Source organism: Helicoverpa armigera, chromosome 29, assembly GCF_030705265.1.
Source record: "Helicoverpa armigera isolate CAAS_96S chromosome 29, ASM3070526v1, whole genome shotgun sequence".
Lineage (NCBI taxonomy): Eukaryota > Metazoa > Arthropoda > Insecta > Lepidoptera > Noctuidae > Helicoverpa > Helicoverpa armigera.
The window spans coordinates 803,517-817,885 of NC_087148.1; the positions used below are offsets into that span (position 1 = coordinate 803,517).

At 33.5% G+C, this 14,369-nt stretch overlaps 1 protein-coding gene across 2 annotated transcripts in view; it reads left to right on the forward strand.

Moving 5' to 3' along the window:
- LOC110381915 (uncharacterized) overlaps nucleotides 1-5,781 on the forward strand; it is a 44,262-nt gene extending 38,481 nt beyond the window's left edge. For both annotated transcript variants that reach the window (XM_064042613.1, XM_064042614.1), the window contains exon 9: nucleotides 1,478-5,781. In XM_064042613.1, coding sequence (XP_063898683.1) covers nucleotides 1,478-1,501 — 24 coding nt within the window. In that variant the 3' untranslated portion in view covers nucleotides 1,502-5,781. The remainder of the gene's footprint in view (nucleotides 1-1,477) is intronic.
- Nucleotides 5,782-14,369: the final 8,588 nt, after the last annotated feature.

Genomic DNA, 14,369 nt, shown 5'->3' on the forward strand with positions numbered 1-14,369 from the left:
ATAATAATGGTTCCGACAAACAAATTAATCTCCAGCGATCTGTGGCCGACTAATATTCTTATTAACCAGCGTTATAATGAATTACCGACAAAAAATCCAAAACATAAACGACAAAAAATATCAAATTTAACTACGAATATGAGCAGGTTCAAATAACTATTTCTCCTAAAAATCGATCGTCGAGTAATAAAACTAAAGTTCCGACTAGAATACTGAACTTCCGACAAAATTACTAAGTTACCGAAAACAAAGGTTTTGACAAAATAATCATATTTTTCACTCTCAACAATAATACCTCAACAGTTCGGCACACGCGATCGGGTTCGGGTCGCATTCGGCTGTTTTCGTGTGAGAGTTCGAAAGATCCGAGCGCAGTGCGAGTTAAGGAAACTTAGTATTGTTACGAAATATGGATGAGGTACCCATGTACCGTTCTGTATCGGAGGAGGAAGACGAGGGAGCTGGATCATCGATACCGGTGAAGAAGAATCATCGAAATAAAAGTTCGGTGTTGATCAAATGCCTACAACTTTCGAAGGTTGCCCTTGATTTCTCAGGGTTTCCATCATCAGATCCTGACCTGATATGACCTGACTATGGGACCAACTGGCAGCTATTCCGCGTCGAACAAAAAAATAATCACACAAATCGGTCAATAAACCTCGGCGTAATCGATGTACATACAAAGTAGTACACATACAAAAAAAAAACATACCTACCGGCCGAACTGAGAACCTCCTCCTTTTTGGGAAGTCGGTTAAAAGTATTCTAGGTAACCAAAATCTACTTGGTTTTAGATTAAAGCGTAAAAACTACTTTAATTCTTACTAAATAAGTACCGATATCGAAGCATACCCGTGGTAAGTAAAATTCACGATATATGTAGGTATAAAAGTTATTATTACAAGTACATTTTTATATTTTTTTAAAGTATTGTTTAACCACTGAGATTAATATTTTCAGTATAATGTTATAGTTAAAATGGCACCATGTCTATGAAATATGAAAGGTAATTTATGAATTAATAGTAGGCAAGTAAAGATTAAAAATTACAAAGCATAGTTTTCAGTAGAACGTAATTTATACTGGTAGAAAAGTATTATAGCAACAAACAGTGATGTTTATTTTTCGAAGACTTTAGTATCTCATTCGGTCGTTTCGTGATTTTTATTCGGAAAAAAGTAGTCGGAAAGTCAGTATTTTAGTCAGTAGCTTTAGTATTTTGAGTAAGGACAATTCTTATTTTTTTGTCGGAGCTTTTATTACTAGCCGATATAATCGGGTCGATTCTTTTGTAGAACGTTTTGACTACAATCTTTCGACTGGCTTTGTAGGACGTTGTACGTTGCACTATTACTATCAGTGTATTCTAATTTTCTCCTATAAAAAATCGTTCACCGAATTATCGGATGTGGGCAGGCCAAATAATCCTTTATTTTTTTTTGTAAATAAATAAGTGTATTTTTTATTTTTCCAGGACATCCCAAGAATTCTCCAGTGATGAGACATTCCAAAGTTTCGCAAAAAAACATTTAAATATAAAAAAAAGGTTTATTGTAAAAATATAATTCTCTTGACAACACTATAGGTAATCTCTAGATGGTTATTTTTATTATTTTTTTAATAATTATTAATAATGGTTACGATAATAATATATTTTTTATTATTAATAAGCGTGCGGTCCCTTGTCAAAAAAAAATATAACTATGTTTTTTATTTATTTTTTAAATATTATTTTTTTATTATTTAGTCATTTTTCGAGGGACCAACCGTTAGATTACTATGCTACTTGTGATATAATTTTGAGTTTAGTATAGGACGGGTTTTTTGGAATAATCTATTTTTTTTTTGTATTTTAGTACCCCTTGAAGAAGAAAAATGTTTTTGTCTATAATATTGTTAATTGTCTATATTTTTGTATATCCTTTCCGGACGTTTAAAACTCAAATTATTTTCAAAACCTACCAGTAATACCTGAGATGTGCTCGTTCAAACAAATAAAATCTTCAGCTAAAATTAGACTCTAATTAAAGAAAATTCCTTCACTGGGGTTCTAAAATACAAATAAAAAAACATTAAAATCCGTCTTATATTAAAACCAATAATAACATAGTAATGTAAATTAATATCTTTATAATAATTACTATTATATAATATAAATATAAATAAAAGCAAAAATTGTACAAATCGTCGGGAAAAAATGGATAATTGTGTCGCTTTTTTATATAAGTATTTAAAAAATATCAATTTATTTATTTATTTTAAAAATCATATTTATTGGAATGTTTTATTTTGCAAAAAAATATATATTTTAGTTTGTGTAATGTCTGTAAAAGTCTTTCAAAGCAATTTAAAGGTCCCGGCTGTCATTGAACATCCTTGGCAGTCGTTACGGGTAGTCAGAAGCCAGTAAGTCTGACACCAGTCTAACCAAGGCGTATTGGGTTGTCCGGGTAACTGGGTTGAGGAGGTCAGATAGGCAGTCGCTCCTTGTGGCACACTGGTACTCAGCTGCATCCGGTTAGACTGGAAGCCGACCACAACATAGTTGGGAAAAGGCTCGGGAGAGATTCAAACATTACATATACTATTATATTAAAATTATTTGTTTATTGAATTGCATGAGCCCTTCTTATGTGTAAAAATATATTTTTGTTTCGATAAGATCTTTTAATTCACACTTCTCGTCAAAGTTTACTTTCGCAAAAATATTTATTTAAAAAAATATAGAAGGGTGTATTTTAATATTTATTTATAAAAAATATAAATTATTTCTATAGATACTGTGTTGTTGCCATTCTTAAAATTAAGAAAAAAATCGTCTCGTTTAGTCAAAAACTTATCTTTTTAATATTTTATTTATAATTTAAATCTAAATCTGATTATTTTCACCGTTGTTTTGTTTAGTATTTTAGTTTCTTTGTTTGTTATATTATAAAAAAAATATTATAATATATATAAAATATGTTTTATGTGATTTTTAATGTGAAAAATTTCTTAGGATTGTCGAAAATTTTTGCCAATAAGTAGATAGGCAGGACCCGTTTACTTGTAATACGCAATCCAAGTTATTTTTTCGCATAATTTTTAATATAAACGACTGTTTGGATAAAAGTGACCTAAGATTGTATTTTTTTTTTGTATCTTTTTTTTGCTAAAATTTCACGAAAAATTTGAAAAAAAAAATCTGGCAAAAAAAATTGGGCCCAATGTTGTTAAACATTATTTTTTCTATCAAAAATGTTGCCAGTGCTATTATTTTATTTGGTTTTTATATCTTATGACTTTTTGATTGTTTTTTTTTTGGTTAATAGGTCACTTTTTTCGTCCGAAAAGTTTTTTTTTGATATTATTTTGTAAAACAATGAATAGTTTTTAATTAATGACAGATAGTTACCAGTATCGTACATGTCTTTGCCATTTTAATGCTCTTTTGTATACATTTTATTATTTTTTTTGTTGTCGCTTACGATGTTTTGATACTTATAACTTGTTATAAAAGTAAGTTACTTTGTTTAGGGCGATTAAAATAGAACTGACAATCAAAAAATATTAATTACAGATGCTGTCTTTTTTATTCGGAAGTGTACAAAAAGGATAGCCAAAAAAAACATTTTAATTTTAATATCTTTTTATAAAAAATAAATATAAATTTTAATATAAAAGAAAATCGATCTTTACGATAAATAAATGAAAAAAAATGTTTTTGTGCCAATATTGTATGTTAGTCAAAATAATTACTGAAAAGATAAAAGGTACCGACGAATGGAGAACCTCCCCCTTTTCGAGAAGTCGGTTAAAAAGTACATAATCAACTTTGAAAAAAATATTTTAGTATTTTGTCATTTTAAATGTATTCAACTAACGTTGAATTTACGTACAAGTTATGTAGTCAGTTTCGTTACCAACTAGACTAGTTAAACTAATAGTCAAACTAACTAAACTTAGAGTCAACAGTTACCATTAAACTGTAACAATATAGTTTTACGGTTATTTTCAATAATCTATTTATTTTCCTTGTTTTCTTTCATTATGTTAGTTAAGATCAAGACAAAGAAACAGAACAACGTATACTTAGTCGACTTTTTGTGGCTTAAAAAACTTTTTAATATGGGTTTTATTCTCAAAAACTTAATTTTTAGAAAATATTTTGCCGTTATTTGTGTTCGGCGCAATATGTTTTCCGCTTCCATTTATCTCTGTCAGTCGTCATACTAACATCCACTCTCTTCTTATTCATGTCTTCAGACAATCCATGATGTTCAAAAAACCTAATTTTAATATAAATAGGGTATTGAAAATAACTATTATTCATATTTAGTAATTAAAACATCGTAAGCGACAACAACTATGTAACAGCTTTGGATAGTCGGACAACAGTGGGGCGACTGTAGCGCGACTGTGGTGCAACTAGAATTCCATTACGTTCCGTTTTTCTAATCGTACGTAGTTCATATTGGGAATGACATTTTGTATTATAAATGTGTTTTTAATATTCTGGTGATTTTAGATAGTATTAGACTTTTTAAATATCTTGGTTTATCGTACTTTTGATTTGACAACTTCATCAAATGCATTGAAAATGACGCATCCACACATGCCGCCGGCATTTGCCGCATCTCAGCCGCGGCACGCGCGGCTTTTGGTTGCCGGCGGCAGTTTGCTTGCGGCTTCGATACGGAGTGGTAATTTGCCGGCAACCGCCGGTAAAGCCGGCGGCCTGCATTCAGCGGCAAGGCGGTCTGAAACCCGGCGGCATGTGTGGATGCGCCTAAACACTGCGATTCGATCAAATATTTATGACATTTAATTCAACATTTCTGCTATATAAATATATCGTGTGAAAATTCCTAAAACTTAATTTTAGTAAATGGTTTTAATATAAAATTGACGAAGATATTTAAAAAATGTACTACGACTATTACATTTATTTTTATTGGTTTATTAAAATAAAATTAAAGTTAATTCTAGTGACTATCTCAATAGAAAAGTGCAAAATGTCATTCGTAATATAACAACTTTTTATATTTAAAAAACTATTGGTCAAAAATGAAAATTATGCTTGCTAAAACTTCTAAAAGAAATTATAATGTAAAAGGAGATATTTTTTAAAAGTGATAATTTATCGAATTTACGTGGCAATTAATAAAAAATGTAAAAATGGTAGGTTAGAAAGAAAAAAAATTGGTCACAACAAAAATTTTGAAGTTTGTAAAGAAAAAAATCTTGCCAAAGTCTTGTTTTTTTAATTTTTGTATTTTTTTCGTTTTTTGATTGTTAAAAATAGGGTGATCAATAGTCATTTTTTTAAGAAATTATATAGTTTTATAAGTTAAAGTTATGGGAAGTGGGCAAACATGACTTTTGACTTTTTTTAATTTTAATAATTTTGGTGCTCGTTGAAATATTTTCCGAATTTTTGTATCTGCATTTTTTTCTAGAATTTTCTTTATGAGTACAATATATTGAATTTTCGAACGCACAGTAGGAAGATCGCTAGATTTTTTTTATAACATTTTTTTTAGATTTGATGAAAAAAAATCTTTTATTTACTCTAGAAATTAAGATAAATAAGGAATGTGGGAACGTAGCTGTAAGGAAGAAAGAGCGCGTATTTAGTTTTTTTTGTGTTATTTTTGTAATTATTTGTTTTCGGTCGTATTTTGGATATTAATGGCGGAGAGAAATGTTATATTTTAACGCGCTCTATATAGACCAAAGCTGTGAAATAATGTAAAGAAAGTTGAGTAACATTAAGAATAAAGTATGCTTTTACACAAATTACTGTTGTTTATTTTTCGCCTATTCCTGGACGAATTGAAACTAATTCTACCCGCGCCCCGCTGGTGCCCTTTCCCGCACCCGGATAAAAAGTAATCTTTTATAGAAAAACCTCTCTGTGGCTCTTGATTATTTCTTACTTTTAATCAACTCAGGGGCCCGATTCTCCTAATTTTACTTAAGTGACCTTCGATTGACGTTCGACTCGATTCGACTGAGATCCGATCCCGACTCGATTACGATTGAAGCGTATGTGGCATTCCGCTATTTTTTCTTTGAAATAGACGTTTTTATCCTTTTCTGTCATTCAATAATGAATCATTTTGTCTGCAAATGATTTACGATTGCAAAATGATTGTACAGCAAACTACCGTATGGACCAAAATCACCAAAATAGCAGACCAATCGCACACCAATCAAATGTCAATCGAATACGATTGGTCTTTTATTAGTAGCAGAATGCCCGATATGGTTAAAACTGCTATTGCGATCATATTGCGATTAGATTTCTACTCGATTTTGACATTATTAACTTAGGAGAATCGGGGCCCAGTTCAGTAGAACAAACTGTCAGAAAAAGTTACTTCCGCATTTGCAATATTAGTAATTACAATTGGTAAAGACAAGGTCATGTAGAACGAAATCTCCTAAGAAACTAGCGACACCAAAATGCGGATGTTGGAGGGACGAGGAACGTTACTAGCTCCTCCCTTCTTTCTCCTCTTACTCGCTTTCAGTAGAAATCGCCTATTATGTTCAAAATATGTACCTATAATCACCACTGCAGACGGGTAGACCTCGGAAGAGGTGGCGTGACGATTTGGACGACTACAACCCTGACTGGTGAGAGCGCTCTAAGTATCGAGAGGTGTGGAGACGTAATGGGGAGGCCTTTGCCCAGCTTTGGACAATAAAGGCTTAAAAAATTAAATCACCTATAATCAAGACCAATAGTTGCTTGCTTGGTTTTGATTTGTCAAGGAACCCGAACGCCTTGTTAGACTTACAAGAAAGCGCTTGACTATCTCCCTCAACTTCCCTGCCGCCGCGACTGGGACCCACCCGGTTCTCATTTGAAAATCTTTAACAGTCGTTACGGGTAGTTATAACAGGACCAAGCTAGGGTCGTTATAAAACCCTGCATTTCACGGAGACAGTCCATTCGGTGTCCATAGTAGGTGCAATCTGGTAAAAACGTCGGAAAAAGGATCGGTTTATATGTATACAACCTCATATATCGCTACATTATCGATAGTGTGTAAATAACTATTGTATCTATTTTATTACTCCTGCACGAAACTAGCCGTTAGCCTGCGGTTTTACCAGCGACCCTTGGAAAATACCCCATGTTACTCGGGGAGAGTGTAGCTTTCTAACAGTGAAAGAATTTTTCAAATCGGTTCTGTAAGTTCGGAGCCTTTAGGGTACAAATAAAAAATGTTTCCTCTTTATTGCATAGGTATACTAATAGACTACTTATACTTTTTTCGGTGCTAGGAAAAAGTTCCCTCAGGATGCGGGGACTTCCACAAAACATCTCGCATTTTGTTTCATCTTTATTCGCTTCTTATAAGATGTCCAGAGCTCATAGACAAGACTGACAAACATTTTTTTTCTGCCCCTTAGAATAAACATGTAAGAAGTCGGTTAAAGACGGTCCAAGTTCACTGAAACAATTGTTTCTATTAATTTTCACTTTCAATCATCATAGTATCAAAAGAAAAACGGACGTTTATCTTATACTAGCCGTTTTTCCGCGGTTTCACCCGCGTCCCGTGGGAGCTACTTACTGCCCGCACCGGGATAAAATATAGCCTATGTTACTCGCAGATAATATAGCTTTCTAATGGTGAAAGAATATTTAAAATCAGTCCAGTAGTTTTTGAGTTTATCCATTACAACCAAACAAACAAAGTATTCCTCTTTATAATATTAGTATAGAAGAATCCGCAAAACGCCTCCTATGATTTACCTCACCCTAGAAACGGGTCACCCATCCAAAACCAGACCTTCACATCTTCAACTCAACATTTCACATACAAAATAACTTTAATACCCACCCCATTTGTACGAGTAAACCCACAAATTAGTACTATATCATTATTTGGGAGTGGCCTGCTTGACTCCACCTTCACAAGTAATTTTGGAACAAAAAACCATATTTTGGCCCTGAACAAGTACCAAGATTGCTTGACCTCCACACAACAGTTAATATCTACCTTATTTTCTAAGGTTTAAGGTTGAAATTTGTATGTAAACTAAAGGTGGTATAGTTCAATATAATTTGGTAGTTTGCGAAGTAATTGTTAAGTAATGAACTTGGTTTTCTTGTTCGGAGTAACGTTTAAGCGTTTTTCCAAGCATTATTTGGTGCAGTTTGCTTTTTGTTGTGAAGCAAATATTTTGGCGTTTTGGAGCTGTGAAGATTTTTGGAGTGTAGATAATATTTTTTTATGGCTGATATGAGATTACCGACAGAAAAAGTCGAAGGTATTATTTAAACCTACTACCTAACTATGTCCCAAGGTTACCTTCACTTCCCGTACCCAGACCGATTGAAAGAATTTTTCAAATCGCTTCAGTAGTATCGGATTCAGACTTCTTGTTCCTTAAGGTTTCACCCACGTCCCGGGAGAACTAGTTTCCAAAACTAAGTAAAAAGTAGCCAGTTTCAGTTTTTAGACTATTTTTGCAAATTAAAACATAGAGCACGTTAAACGGTCCTTGGCAGTCGTTACGGGTAGTCAGAAGCCAGTAAGTCTGACGCCAGTCTAAGGGATATTGGGTTGCCCGGGTAACAGGGTTGAGGAGATCAGATAGGCAGTCGCTCCTTGTAAAACACTGGTACACAGCTGCATCCGGTTAGACTGGAAGCCGACCCCAACATAGTTGGGAAAAGGCTCGAAAGATGAAGATGATATTTTAATACATAGTTGCAGCAGTTTTGGTCTGTTATACAGGTACATAGAGTTATTTTCTTATTGTATTAAATTAAGGAAGTAAAAATTACCGCCTCCACACGTTCGTAAATCTCCCAAAAACAGTGCACTGTAAGTCGGAACTCGTTTCATACATTTTTCTTGTGAAACGCAAGAAGTTCGCATTTTTTGGCAGACATGGTTTTCGTGTCAACTATACTTACTTACAGCGGTGTTTTCACTAATTATTGCATATTAAAAGCTTGCCATAATGTTTAAAAAGTATTTGACTATTTATTTTTTTAGCCGACTTCAAAGAGTTGAGTGTAACATGTTTCGGTGCTTCCCCTTTCTTCGGTTTAAGTATTGCGAATAAAAAAACAGTTACACAATCATTTATAATTTATTTAATCATCATCATTATCATCATCTCTGCCATAGTACGTCCGCTGCTGAACATAGGCCTCCCCCTTAGATCTCCACAGATACCTGTTGGAGGCGACCTGCATCCAGCGTCGACGGCGACCTTTTTATAAAGGTAGGTCTTATGACCTATGTAATTATTTATTTACCTAAGTACTTATAAAAAAATATGCAGACAGAGGCAATATTTAAGCGCAAAAAAATATATTAATATTTACATTCTTCGTCTTAGAGTAAAAATCTCTGAAATACAATTTCTTTTTTATTGAGTTTTTTAAAGAAAATGTCGCGACACATCCTATCTTTAACCTGGAAAGTTAAATAGTACCTACCTAAGTGTAAATACTTACGAGGTTTTCATTACAAGGCCCAACATAAACGCGAGTTTTTTTTAAACAATTGTTTATTATGAACTTTCAGGTACAATTTTCAAAACAATCAGTAGTTTCAGGAAAAAAATAGACGTTTATGTTATCTCTGGACTTATCCTTTTGACCTGGAAGCAATTCTGAAACTAATATTGTAGTAACTGTTATAGTAATCTGTGCTAATATTTTTCACAAAAATAGCATTGGTACACACTCAATTACCATTTTACCCAACGACAAATGAGATATGGTACCCTTTTAATCTATTATTGTAGGTATTTACGTAAATACAAATACCTCTGCCTACCTCACCCTTACAAACACACCATTTAAAAAATGATGAATTATATCCTTAAACTCTTACAAAGCCACAAAAATACATTCCCTGACAAAAGATCTGATTATTATCAACTAAAATATACAAAAAAATATAAAAAAACAAAGATTCCGTTTTTGAGATACGGGCTCACAAAACGACGGACATTGATAATACATAACTGGGCGTTTTTTTGTAGTCGGGTAAGATATTCCGTGTATGCTGCCCTAGACTCATCAATAATATGAGCTATGCGGGGTTTAGAGGGCACGGGACGGGGACGACACGATTTGGATTTCCCATCTGTAAATGGGTAGCCGTATTAAAGTTGAATAATAGTTTTGAAAGAGCTAATCTCAAGAAGTTACTTCTAGTGATAAACTGACGTATATAGCCTTTTATAAAGAAATACTGTATACTAATTTTAATTCTTTTCTTTTTGTCATTCGTACCAATCATACTCATACAGTATAAATTTTAGCCTTCTTGGCATCGAATATAACGTAATCTGCCAAGAAAATGTATGTCAAAACCTGTGAATAAATAAAGATACATTTTTCACGAGATCTCTGATGGGTAATTAGAACATAGGCACATATAAATATGTAGTAGCCGTCGTAGGTACCTACTATTGATGAACCCAAAACTGTAAAATCACAGATCTCCCAATGAAAGAAATATTGGATGTCTTTCTTTCAGTCGACTTCAAAAAAAGGAAGTTCTCAGTTTACTTGTATTTATGTATTTGCGCTATTATCTCACGTTTGCCTGAACCGAATTTGATGCGGTTTTCAGCATGGATAGTATAACATTAATGAAAACCGCAACGAAGTCGTGTCAGACTACGAGGAAGGTATCAATGTAGGTACAACGGATTCATAAAATATTTAATCATAAGCCAATATTGAGAGCTAAGTTATTCTATTCCATAACCAAATCGCAATCGTGTCGTGTGCCCTAAAACGACAATACCCAACATTCTCAAACACAACTTACAAGGATGGTTTAGCGGCACTTTTTATATACAGCCTACGATTATACCCAGCCAGTAGTATGTTTGTAAAGAGTTCTTAATGATTATCGAATTAAGTTTGTTTATTTAGTTGCTTTACATTATGATTCGTTTTTAATCACTGGTTTAAATAGTGCTAAACTTCATTAAAAGATCGGATAATAAGAGAGATTTTGTGTAATTTTATATTTGATGACTTTTATATTTTTGGCGTCTTTTGTAAACGGGACCTTCAAAAAGTGCTGATTTTCAGTCTACTTGAAATAAATTACTTTTGCTACCATTCATTCTCAATTAAATGTAATCAAAGAGCATTCTTTCGCTGTTCTACTAAAATTATTTGATAAGTGGTGATAGCATGAGCATTCGCTCATTTAGTTCGGAGTGTTGAAAATCAGCCCTTTTTCGCCTTCTCTGTGTGAAAATACACTTTTGCTCATTTTTGAAAGAGCAATTCTGGCCGTCAGCAAAAGCAGTTCTAAGCTAGAAAATCTGACAGCCAGGGGACAGCTGATCAAAGAGAGCTTCTGGTTACCCAATAAATGGTCTCCCGGTTTATCTTTTCCAACCATTCTTCATTCTAGCAAAACGTTTAGAAAGTGGTAGGGCCGTGCGTTTTGAGGTTCAGACGCAGCACTCGAGAATTAAGTCCAGGTTTCCTCAAGCTGTTTTCCTTCACCGTTTACCCAGTAGTGTCAAAAACTCACTTAGAAAGAACCATAATCTAATCACAATAAATTACAAACAAAAAAGGTTGAAAACAAAAAAATCGCAAACAATATTTTGTATAGCAACATTGAGGTATAAATAATTTTACAAATGACATTGCAGCGCCCCGCGGCGTCGCTTGCGATTCCTTTTAAATGACATACATGGTATTCGCGAGACTTGTTAAGAATTCATAATATTAGTAGTCTCGCCTGGCTTTGTTTGTTTTATTGAACACTTTAATTTAATTGTAGTTATATATTTGCATATTTAATAGCTAAGAAAAAAATCTAAGTTAGTATTGAAGAAAGAAATAAAATCATTTATTAAAGGGCAATAAGGTCGGGTCGGAATGTTGTGACGTATAAGGAAGTTCAGGAGTTGGCGCTAGATAGGCGTAAATGGAAGGAGCTGCACCGACAAGAGCTGGGCTCTTAAATTTAAGAGAGAGAAGGTCGAGCAAGTACCAATGCAACTTTTCTAAGTTTGTATGTACTTTCTAAGTACCTATATCTTGGACATCAATGACTGTGTTTCGGATGGCAAGTTAAACTATCCGGCTGTCATTGAACGTCTTTAGCAGTCGTTACGTGCAGTCAGAAGCGATAAAGTTGACAATCAGTCTCACCAACCGGTTAACTGAGTAACTGGGTTGAGGAGGTCAGATAAGCAGTCACTCCTTGTACAATACTGGTACTGAGCTGCATCCGGTTAGTCTGGAAGCCGACCCTAACATAGTTGGGAAAAGGCACGGGAGGTGATGTAGGTCACATAGCACAGAGGGGCAACATGAATTTGATTTTATCAAAAGATAATAATTTAATAACACATAAAAAGTTACATTCCGTTACAAAACGACGAAAGAAATAAAAAACAAAACAAAAAAAGGTTTATGGTAACATTTTTCCTTTTTAGGCGATTTCTTATCAAAACTTAGTCGATTTAAATCGTTTGCGTTTACTCATTGTTTTTGACATTTTTTCATATTTATGGAAATTGATTTTGCGCGGCAAAAATGACGTAACTGAAAAGGAATTTTATTTTCGAGGTAAATAAATTGAAACTAACTTTATTTTGGACTCGCTATTTCCCGCAGTTTTACCCACGTCCCGTGGGAACTACTGCTCGTACCGGGATAAAATATAGTCTATGTTACTCGGGAAGAGTGTAGTTTTCCAACAGTGAAAGAATTTTTCAAAGCGGTTGAATAGTTTTCTTTAGGGTACTAACAAGAAAATGTTTCCTCTTTATTATATTAGTACTTACTTATCTATAGAGGAATGAAGCGTTTAGAAACATTATATTGCAGTTTTATAAATAAAAATTTACTACACTTTTATATAATAAAGGAAAAGTAAGTTCGCGATAATTAAAAGAAAACTTTCAAAGTAAATATTCACATTGCAATCAATTTCATAACCAAAACGACAATCAGACTCGCGTTCTTAACGTTTATAGCGTTTAATAATCGCGTTGATTATGTTATTCTTAATATTCTAATTATATTTACTTAAAAACACGATTTGAAATCAGACGGTCATTTGTTTAAGTGACCATAATGATTTTACACGTTAATTTGGTAGGTCTCGGCTGTCATTTGAACATCTTTGCCAGTTGTTACGGGTAGTCAGAAGCCAGTAAGTCTGACACCAGTCTAAACAAGGGGTATTGGGTTGCCCGGGTAACTAGGTTGAGGAGTTCAGATAGGCAGTCGCTCCTTGTAAAACACTGGTACTCAGCTGCTTTCGGTTAGACTGGAAGCCGACCCCAACATAGTTGGCAAAAGGCTAGACTGACAATGATTTTGAATTTTGATAGAAACACACATTAACACTAGTTTACCGGTTCTTTAAACCATACAGACAGACATGTGTTGCTGGGGAGTTTGTTGCGCCACTTCTTCCCAGCAAAAACACATAGGAAGTGGTGAAGGGCGGGCGTTTTGGGGGCTGTCTTTTGTAAACTTAATCTTACAAAACTGCTGATTTTCTGCCTACTTTTAACAAATGACTTTTTATATTACACAGAGCCTAGTTCCAGTCAATGAAACGTCATTTTTCCACAATTTTATTCTAAATATTTTTTAAGTTAAAAAAGGGCTATAATATAATAAAAATAAGTGATATTGTATAACATAAAAGCGAGTGATAAACTCAGGCGCATTACTCTCGCAGTGGTGCACCGACTTTATTTATATTGATACACAAAAAAATATTGTAAGGCTATGTTACGATTTTGTTATGGGTTTGTGGTTCCGTAGAATCTAAATATGTTTTGAGAACATTATAAAAGAATTCCTACATCTGGGTAGACAGCTTTTATTCAATTTGTATCTTTCCTAAAATCTACATAAACTAATATTATTATAACAATATGGTATACTTAGAGTTCGTTTCTTTAAAATACGACAGTCTAAGAAACTACGGAAAAATATTTCTGTGTTTAATACCCCTTTTATCAACTAAGGCTTTAAGCTACTTTTTATCGGGGTGTGAAGGTTTTAGGCTACTTTTTATCCGGGTGTACGGAAAAGTTCTCATGAGTTCTCATAATATGTGGAGTTAGTTTTCACACCAGACATTTTCCGCGGTTTCAATCACGTAAACTCAAAATTAACTGACATATTCTAATGCAGTTTTTCCCATAACATACAATAAATCATAAGGAACGTTTTAGCATAATTTAACTTCGGGCAAATCTGCGATTACTCTCTAGCTTATTTACAAACATAAGTACAAAACACCATTTTCTAATTACACTACTTTGAAAAATACCTAACATGACCCATCTAACTCATTCAAACAGTTTCCCCAACAATCCCACGGAACCCTAAAACAAAAAAA